We start from the raw sequence: 10,695 nt of genomic DNA, 5'->3' as shown, positions 1-10,695 counted from the left end.
TGCAGCCTCAGCTGCACATGAATGAATAGAAATCTTTGTATAGAGACTCCTATTCATTCACAAACTGAAGTTTACTATGCTTCAGTGATGAATAGACACAGGAGCTCCTGTGTCCATTCAGGAAGGGGCTGGTAAACATGACATATTTACCAGACCCCCTTTCTTGAGCACTGCACCAATCTCCCGCCCCAGCAGCAGCTGCAGCTAGCCGGAAAGGGGGGAGGGGAAACTGTCTGCAGTGCTGCAGAAAAGGACGCCAGGGAATCCCTGAGAAGTGGAGCAGTACAGGTAGAGTTGGAGCAGTGGGGGGGGGGGGGATCTGTTTTCACAGTTAACTCCCCCTGTGGCTCTGTTGCAGCACCCAATGCCTGGGGGGGGGGGGGGGGGGGGGGGGCGAATCAACAGCCATGATGCAAGCATTGATTCCTCCCAGTGGACTTCCTTTCTCTCCCACACACATTTGCACAATGGATGATACGCCACTGGTCGGCAATAAAAAAGAAGAAGTGTTACTAAGAAGAAGAGTTAATCTAACAACATATAAAAATTTGAACAAACTATGTAAGTTAATAAAAAAAGTTATGCCCACTCTTGCATTACTTTCAGTACAGCCCTGGTATAAACATGGACACCTGGCTGAATCAAGCATTCTGGTTTATGTAACAGAGCAGTTTATCACCAGCTTTAGTGATTTAAAGACGTCACGTATTCACAAATCTAAATAAAATCTATTTTGTTAGAAACTCAATTGTCTTTTATTGTGTAAATTTTCATTACAAACCGGACAACAAATACCATCCTCTTCTGGTCAATCTAGTTCAATAAGGCTTGGCTTTGTACAAAGTGCACTTCTGAGGCTTTGGGCAGAAATCCAGCTTGTATTTTACAATAGAAAAAGAAGATGACGCAAAAACACTTTACACGTTGTGGTCGACAAAAGAGAACCAAAATTCATCCCACTACAAAGGCAGTAATTAACATTTCTTCTTATAGAACTTTACATATGGCTATTTCATGTTTCAATACAATTTACAGTCCAAAACGTAAAAAATATATATATTTACACCTTATCACTGTAAAATAACACAACCATTAAATACAACCACAAAACAGGCTCATTTTATCATAAAATACATTCTTAATTCTCAGAGCTTGGTATGTAGGAGGGGAGCTCCGGGCTAATCTTCCAGAAGCAGAACATTTCTGGGTTATTAAATGAATCCATCTTGTGCAATGCAGAATGAAGCAACAAAAAAAAAGAAAAAAAAGAAAAAGCTCTAAACTAAAAGCTAGCAGATGGAAAAGGGGCTCATCTTACATTTTTTAATAGGAAAAAATAATGTTAGAGTGTTATTTTATTAAAATAGAAATTTATTTATGAAGAAAAGTAATGCTTGCAGCAGACAGGGGTCTCTGGGGTTGATTTACTAAAGGTAAATAGACTTAGTTTGCATATTGCACACTGCAAGAGCAGTTGCTCCAGAGCTTAGTAAATGAGCAAAATGTTTGCTGATTTACATAATTATTATACAGGATTTATATAGCGTTGCGGTTTACGCAGTGCTTTACAATCTGAAGGTAGACAGTACAGCCACAATACACTTTAATACAGTAGGAATCAGAGAGCCCTGCTCATTAGAGCTTACAATCTAATCTATCAATCACGTGCAAGCAAAAATGCTGTTTTTTTTTTTTATTTTCCTTGCATGCGATTGGGTATTCTTTGAAAAGTGATGCTTTAGCTCATTTACTAAGCTCTGAAGCAACTTTACATTGCAAAGTGCACAGTCTATCTACCTTTAGTAAATCAACCCCAATGTGTCTCCAGACAAGGGCATACAATGCTTCCCTGGTAACAAGCCCCATGCCTTGCCAATGCGAACTGTCACTGCTTGCAGCATTAGTTATCTGCTAAGAAACGTTAGAAAATAAGCCAGAAGTGCAGATTTTATTAGTTTTATAAACTGAACCTAACAGGCTTCCCAGAAAGTGCTAATATTGTTGCATATGAAAGCCATGACACCATTCACAGTGAGAATCTCCATGCTGTTTGGAGCTGCACAAATAAAATGAACCTGACCTGGTCTATAATGTTACTTAAAGTTGAACTAAACCCTCCTATTCTTTACAGGCATGGAAGCTGCCATCCGTTTGATTTGCAGTTGTCATGGTGCTGCTCATGTGATCAGTTGTGACGCCAACCATTTGTTGGTTTGACAGTTTGATAGGGAGCACAGGAAATGTGACAGTTAGCATTCACGGCATGCCTTGAAGGTAACTGTTTTGGGAAACAGTTAAATTGATGGGTTTAGTAACGCTTTAAGGTAACAACAGTGTAAAAGTAAAAGGCACCTTGTTGAGTCTGTAAATACTTGTGTCACTTCCATTTGATCCCTGTGCAGCCCCATGGATCCTTGGGCCTAACCATACAAGGGCTTTTACTTCTCACCAGGTTAAGATGAATTCTCACCCCCTTGTAACATCAATGGTAGAATACCAAAGCCTTCAGCGCCGATCACAGTTTTAAAATTTTGGGCCAAAGTCACACTAGGATCAGTATACGGGGCTAACAGGGTAGGGAAATACTCACCTGTTTCCAGCTCCCACCCTGGCTGGAATAGCGAGACTTTGCTTCCTCGCTGATGATCTATTATAAAGAATTTCTATGAGTGAGGCAGTGATACCTATGTCAATACTCCCATTGTATATGTCCCTGGGGTTGGCTTAAAGCCACTGTAAACCTAAATAAAAAAAAGTCATACCTGCCCTGTGCAATGGTTCTGCACAGAGCTGCACTGATCCTCTTCTTCTGAGGTACCCCACCGGCACTCCTGGCTGCTCCCCCCTCCCGAGTTCCCCTATAGGAAGCTGCTGCTGTGATCCCAAGCCACTCTCTGTGTGTCCTTTGGCATACAGAGCGCGGCTCGGCCCATCCCCTGCTCTCTGGCTGTGATTGGCAGAAACAGGAGCCAATGATTCCCACTGCTGCCTCTCTGTCCAGTGAGAAGAGAGAAAGCAGAGAGAGCTGCTGCTCCTGTGCAAAAGACTAGATCGAGATTGGGCTCAGGTAAGTATAAGCGGAGGGCATTGGGGAGGGAGAACTGCATGCAGAAGGTTTTTTTTTTATTATAATGCAGAAAATGCATTAAGGTAAAAAAAAACCTTCTGCCTTTAGAACCACTTTAAAGATAGCAGGTGCTGCTGCAATAGCCAGCTTGAGACTGGAAATTTCACAGATCAATGTACACCTTTGCCAGCACACAGGATTATTCAAATAATGTCCAAAGGTTTTATTTAAAGTGACCTTATCACAGCAGAAGAGTACAATGTTACAATGCTCAAGACCCCTTCATTAGGCATGTGGCCCGAAATGTTGCACTCTTCTGTTGTGATGCGATCACTTTAAAAAAAAACTTTGAACGTTATTTAAAGAACCTTGTTCTGCCGGAAAATATGTACTTTGAGGAAGTCATGCCTGACTCTTCCAGCCAGCGAAGAAGCAAAATATGCAAGGACTCCTAAGTTTCCAGCTTAGTTCCCAGAGGACTTGGGAGTTAAACTCGAAATTGAAGCCCCATGTACAGCCTCAGTCCAGGATGCAAGGGTCTCCAAAAATAAGAATATATGTTATCAGCACACCTTGTATCCATAATCAATAGCCCAAACATTTCTTTAAAGTGATCACATTGTAATAAGTGCAATGTTTTGAACCTAAACAGGATCTCTTCATCATCACATGCCTGATGACAAGGGCCTGTGTGGCCTTGAAACATCTGAACTTATCATGATGTGATTACTTTAAATAGATTTTTGGACTACTGATTATGGATCCAAGGTATGCTGGCAACATATGGTCTTACTTGTGGAGAACCTTGTATCCTAGACCGATCACAGTAAGTGCATGTTCAACATTTCAAGACAACGTAGGACATCTTCATCATCACATGCCTGGCGAAAGGTCCTATATGGCCTTGAAATGTTGCACCTGCACTTATAGTCATGTGATCACTTTAAAAAACATGTATAGACTATTGATTATGGATCCAATGTGTGCTGGTAACATATGGTCTTATTTATGGAGAACCTTGTATTCTAGACTGATCACAAAAAGTGCAGGTGCAATGTTTCAAGGCCATACAGGACCTCTTCATCAAATGTTCTTATCTATGCTGTTATCGATCAACCTACCAGTAGTCATTACAGCACCCCCTTTACTTCAGGTGTGTCCATGAAATTGTGCAATGGGAATATATTGAGGGTCTTCATAAAGATGCACTACAAGGTGCAGCATTTCAGCACTGCTGTTACCTTTGAAATGTATTAAGCCAGGTCAGGTTCACTTTAAAGTAAACCTGACACAAAAAAAATTTGGTTGCCATTGCTGACCCAGTTTTGAAAATGATAATTACCTGGCTTTAAAGCTGACACCACTGATGTCAATACATCCTAAGTAACTGGCCCTGAACAATTATCAGAAGAAAATAAGAGAAATCAGGACTCCTTGCCCGCACATTTGTATGGGGCAAATTCTGAAAGAAGGTTATCGTGATTTCCAAGAAACTAGCATTTTCTAAAGGAGAGGTCAGCAGTAGCAGCTGCCATGCTTCTCTTGTGATACGTTTCCTTTCATATTGGACAGCCCGCATCAATGACACATATAATAAATTACAGACAGTATACAAACTGTATAACAAAATTTCCCCTTAAACATACATGTTCACACAAACATTGCAATAATAGAGTCCCATATTTCATCAATTTGCTTCAAACATTGTACAATTCCCTTGTAGCAAATCCTCCAACTACTGCAACCCATCCGAAAGCTGTGTTCATAATTCCAACCTCTTTTTCTTTGTGTTCTGATGAACTGGTTACCATAATAGGACTTTCAAATAGTGACCTCAGGAATTACCATTAGGATCCAAGAAGTGCTTTTCCTAATGACAAGACCATCACAAGTTAAAGGAGATCTCCACCAGCTCTTTGGTTTTAGATTGCAGGCTAGCAGATGTGAGCTATATTAGTTTTGCACAGAAATATATTGGGAGAAAACCTTTTACTAATCGAAAGGGATCAGAGTTGACCAATGAGTGAAAGAACATGGATGCTCTGATGCTGCCCAAACCCTGCCTGCATCAGTGCAACACTCCCACTAGAGCGCCCCCTTCCTGATCCCTTGATTTTAGGAAGAATTAAGCCTTGTACACAAGCTACGATTGTTGGCAGGGGATTGTCTGTTGACAGACTGTTGTCCTAAAATCTTACCGTTAGTATGCTCCTTTTGACAATTGTTGTCCAATTTTCGGCCAACAAATGTTGGATGGCAGGCTAGTAAATTTTCGGCAGACAACGGTTTGACGTCAGATTTTCGTATGGTCAGAACACAAATCTGTCACACAAAAGTCGAAAGTACAAACACGCATGCTCGGAATCAATGCTCACCAAACACAAAATTAGCAGAAGAGGCCCAAAGGATGGCGCTCAAGAGCTGAAATTCCTCGTAGTACGTCACTACGTCTTGTTTGTGGCGCGACAATTGTGTACCGTTAGTATGCAAGGCAAGATCCTGGCACACGCCCTTTTGACAAAAATCAGACACTTGGTTGGCCAACAATTGCACCATGTGTACGAGGCTTTAGTCTCTTCGAGCAGAGCTCCTGACCTGTACACATGTTCTTGGCTATTCTGCTTAATCATGAACACACTGGCAGTCACAGGTTTCCTAATTTATTGCTTCGTTCTTGTAAAAGTCAGTTTCCTTTGTTCTTCCCCATACTTTTGCCTTGATTTACCACAAAATGGATAAATTGCTTATTACATAATTCTGAGAATAGCAAAATGCAGGTTGCTGAGAGAATCGCATGAAAGCCCAGTAGGCACCCACTGCATCCACATCCTGAGGGGGTTGCCATTTTTAGGCTGTTAGGCTAAGGTTGCTTAGGCTGACCCTAAAGGGTCAATACGAGCAAGAAATGCTCCACATTCAAGTGTCACCGGTAATTATTCATTTCTCATGTGCTAGTGGTTGCAAATACCACCCTATTGCAAAATTAAAACTGATCAAATAAGATTTCCTTTTAAAGAGGTGGTATACTCACTTGCCCTACCACCTGCAGTAGAAAATAATCCTGTGCAATAACAAGTTCCTCTGACTGCGGTGCTCCTTAAAGATGAATTCCAGGTATGGCGATTTTTACAGTTACATTGGTTCAGCTTGGACCTGGAAGCCGGCAGCACTCGTTTTAGTAGCGGTGCCTACTACAGTCATTGCCAGCTTCCACGGGGATCATGCAGATATGGCACATACATACATAGATTGGTCTAAGTTGGACCAAAGTACCTGGAATTCAGCTTTAAAGCAACAGTCAAAAAAATTAAAATGAGCAAATAGGGTTCCCCTGTACAGAAGAGCTGTTTATAAGACATAAAACATTGCGGGGGATTTACTAAACTGGTGCATGCAGAATCTGGTTCAGCTCTGCATAGTAACCAATCAGCTATAAGCTTTGACAATTAAACCTAGACGCTAATTGATTTCTACTATTCACAGCTGCTCCAGATTCTGTGTGCACGTTTTAGTAAATCTACCCCATAGCGTCCGTCAATTATCTGGTCATTAGCACTTGGACCTATATTTTTAGACTTGATTCATCTTTGCATTCTCTATATTGATGTACATATCTTTCTGATTGAACTAACTGTAAAGAAGAACTGTTATAATTACCCATTCTGCCACCTGCAATGTCAGTCTACACCAGTGGTCTTCAAACTGTGGCCCTGGGGCTGGATGTGGCCCTTTCCTTGCCTCTACCCGGCCCTTGGGGCACTATTCCATCCACAACTTACACCAATGATGGGGACACCATTCCTCACACTGACACCAGTGGTGGGGCACTATTCCTCCCTCTGACACCAATGATGCGGTGCTATTCCTTAAACTGATATCAACAATGGGGTACTATTACCCCCACTAAAACTAATGATGGCACATTGTTTACTCCCACTGAAACTGGGGCATTTTCTACTTCCACTGGCCACAGTCTAGCCCCCTTAAAGTCTGAAGAATAGTAAACTGGCCCTTTGTTTAGAAAGTTTGGAGACCCCTGGTCTACACTCTCTTCAAGACCTATGGTCTCCAGAGTGCTTCATCTGATACCTTTTCAAGAGTTTGCGATTCCTTTTCTTCCGCTGGCCTACATCATTACTCTGTCCTACAATGACGTAGGGGCCTATGGAAGGAACCACATCGCTCAGCTGGCAATTAGAAATTGTGGAGCCCCATACTGCCTGCATGAAAAGGCCCCCTTTTCCCCACTGAGTAAGAATGAGCCCATGGCTCAGTCTGAACCTAGGTTCAGACCAAACCTTTGCTGTTTGCTCGTTTTGGACAAACACCCAAACTACTGCCCATTCAGCCCCCATATTTTGCGGGAGACAAACATCATATATGGAAGTGGAATTTATACCGCTTTTATGTATGACAGCCTTCCACTGTCAATGGTTCCTAAGGAGGTAATCCGTTCTGCCCTGGCAGATTGACATAGAAGAAGAGGTTCGGCAAAACTTTAATTCAATTGTCAGGAGCCACGACATGAAGGATTCTTCCGCCTGTTCTCGAAATGAATAAAGAGTTCCCTGGGAGCCATGACCCTTGGGATTACTGTGTATACCCTAAGGTATTAATAGAGTCCCCTCTCTCTCCTCCTCTATTTATTGCTGGGAGCCAGGGCCTTTGGGAGTACTGAGGATGTCCAAAGATATTCAAAGAGTCCCCTCTCTGTCCCCTAGCGAACTGACGGAGCGTCAGCTCTACCTCCCTATTAGTGGCCCTGTATCTGGAAGTGAGTCAGATGAAGAGGATTCTTCGGGTGTTGTAGCTCTTGAAAAGAACCAAGGCTGATGGTGCAGGTGGCAGTAATTATAACAGCTCTTTTTTACAGGGAAACCTTATTTGCCCATCTTTTATTTTTCAATAGTTGCTTTAACAAACGCCCTTAGGAATTAGTCATTGGAGCACAATCTAAGCACCATAATGCATACTGAGGTGGAGCCCCACATATCCTTAAAGTGAATGTGGAAGCCAGTTTAAAATTTTACATAGTATAAAAGTCCTCCCTAAGAGCAGTCAACATAAGGTAATTAACCAGAAAACCCTCTTATAGGCACCCCTCTGTTACTAGTTTATTTGCTACAAGGGGCTTGATTTTCCTGCCTTTTGATCTTGCAACCAATGCAGCCAGTGCTCTCAATAAGAGCACTCCCATAGGGATATCTAGGGCATCAAAACCTAACAGTTGTCTATTCGTTCACAGAGGGGAGCACAGAAGTGTGCTTTCTGGCTAAAAAAGGGTAACAAAAAGCATCATAAGGTTCCGATAGGTGCATGTTACATGCGGGCCAGTCTTTCTACTGTGCTTGCCAAGCTGCAATAAAAAAAATATTAACGCATGGTGTGTGTGCATACCCTAAGACACAGTGGCAGAGTAACACAAAATGATGTTATTCCACTGCTCCTCCAAAGACAGCATCACACATAAAGGCCATGGAACTAGACTGAACACTCTTACCTGCCCCGATCAACACAATTACCCCCATAGTTTAGTCAAAGTGCTGCCATTTTAAGAAATCCTATCCTTGTGTCTATTGCAAAAAAACGTCCTGCTAGACGGGGAAATATACAAGTTCTACATCTATACAACTGATTTCAACTGGGTGTAAACAATTAAAACCATTTTAATGAAGAATACGTTTTCTATGCAAAGCATAAAATGGAACAGTCCATACCATAAAACACCAAACTGCTCGTCATAGTCACCAGACGATTAGTTTATGTTAGTGGCAATAAGGCACCCAAACAGATCTTTGCAATGTATACCACTGCAGTTTCCTCAGTGGAAACGTGTTTAATCCGCTCAATAAAGGAGGTAAAAGACACCTTGATAACAAGTCCCACGTGTCCACGTGTATAAACCGCTCAATGGAGGAGGTACAAGACACCCTGATAACAAGTCCCATTATGCTTTGATGACCAGCCATGACAGTAGGTTACAAGTCAGCACCATCCTGCAGGAGATCCACATCCTCGTCGTCCAGTAATAGATAAGAGTGCATCACCTCTGTCTCCTCCAAGACATCTTGTAGATCCTGGGCCACGTCGTCATCAAAATCCTCCTCGGTGGGTTTCAGAAGACTGAAGTGGTCGAACAGCATGATGCTATCAGTGGGCACAGTAGTCCTTCTAGGGGCTCTAGCAATAGTGTCAGCCATTTGAGCTGCCACGGCGGCTTTATGAGCCTTTTGTTTCTGTTGCTCCTCCTGTTGCCTGTGAGTCTTCATGTGTGCGTTCCGGCTCTTGATCTTGTAGAAGACCCTGGAGAAAATGGGGAACAAGAAAGGTTCTCATTATCATTTTACTACCTATAGCTAGTGCAATGGCACTTTGTTCATGGAGGTCAGCTGATGTTCTATGCCATAGAGGAGGGGAGATGTAAGGTAGGGAGTTCCATGGGAAACTATTATGATTGGGCACATGTAGGCTCCACACCCTGCTGGAGCCCTCATTGAGTTGCCCTACTGGAGTGGGGCTTTGGGGGATGGAGGAGCATATGACCTCTCCCACTGGACAGTGCTAAGACCCGAGCGGTCAATCACTACGCTCAAACATTGCCACATGCGAGGAGCAGTGATGTCATCGAATCAGGTAAGCACCAACACAGGAGTTTACCCACAACAGACTCCTGCAATCGGAAGGTGATAAAATAGAGTGGATGGTTGAGTATACCTTTCTGGGTAGTGGGCTATCAGGAGGCATTGTCACTTTACCCTTTAAGTCAATCCCCTCCAGATCAATAAAATACATATCTTGTTTCACATAATCATATATTCATACACAGCTGTACTGCCTTGTACCACTCACGAGTCTGCAACAACTATGCATAATGCCATTATGTTTATTGTAATAAAAATTATGTAATTTGCATGTAATATGTAAATTAGATCTTCTAAATTAGTCTCAGCACCCACATCCAAAGTACAAACCCCCCATTTTAACTTCTGTCCACTGTTTTCTTCCCGCCCTATCCCATCCAATGCTGCCTACCATTCACCTTTAAAGTAGTTGTAAACCCTTACATATACCTACAGAAGTGACATTAGTTGTACCTGTTTATCTACAGCCATCTTTCCCATACATCCATTCAAAGTGCAGAATTTACACAGGATCTCTCAGCTCTGAAAAGCAGGGGGCGAAGAGCTGAAGTTACATCAGTGAGGAGAGCTCTGAGAGCTGATTGGAGGGAAGGGACACACCCTCCTTCACACGGCACACAGAAACAGAGCTGAGGCTGTCAATCAGCTGGAGGTCCCTCCGCTGTAACCATTTTTCTCTTGGTTTTACGAAAACTTATCAGAAGTGAACCATGCTTATAGCAGAGGAGCAAGGCAGTAAACAGAAATGACACTTAGTGCTTTGGATTGAGACAAGTACACACTCTAGAGGGATATGAAATGTACACAAAGGGTAGAACCCGTCTAACTGTGAAAACCTCCAAATATGCGTGTTGGTTATTGGTACCTTCTCTCCAGGTTCAGACGACCTCCCACTCGTCACAAACTTGGAATATGGATATATGGAAAGAACCCGTACTCTGGAATCTGTACTTGGCGATTATCGAATAAAGAATTTGGAGGGATTCC

The 10,695-nt window shown here is 42.5% G+C and overlaps 1 protein-coding gene across 2 annotated transcripts in view; it reads right to left on the bottom strand.

Moving 5' to 3' along the window:
• Positions 1-731: 731 nt before the first annotated feature.
• TRERF1 (transcriptional regulating factor 1) overlaps positions 732-10,695 on the bottom strand; it is a 256,257-nt gene continuing 246,293 nt past the window's right edge. For both annotated transcript variants that reach the window (XM_073628438.1, XM_073628437.1), the window contains one exon: positions 732-9,370. In XM_073628438.1, the coding sequence (XP_073484539.1) occupies positions 9,046-9,370 (325 nt within the window). In that variant the 3' untranslated portion in view covers positions 732-9,045. The remainder of the gene's footprint in view (positions 9,371-10,695) is intronic.

The sequence above is a fragment of the Aquarana catesbeiana genome, linkage group LG04 (assembly GCF_042186555.1).
Source record: "Aquarana catesbeiana isolate 2022-GZ linkage group LG04, ASM4218655v1, whole genome shotgun sequence".
In the NCBI taxonomy this organism is placed as follows: Eukaryota; Metazoa; Chordata; class Amphibia; order Anura; family Ranidae; genus Aquarana; species Aquarana catesbeiana.
This window is presented reverse-complemented; position numbering and strand designations above follow the sequence as displayed.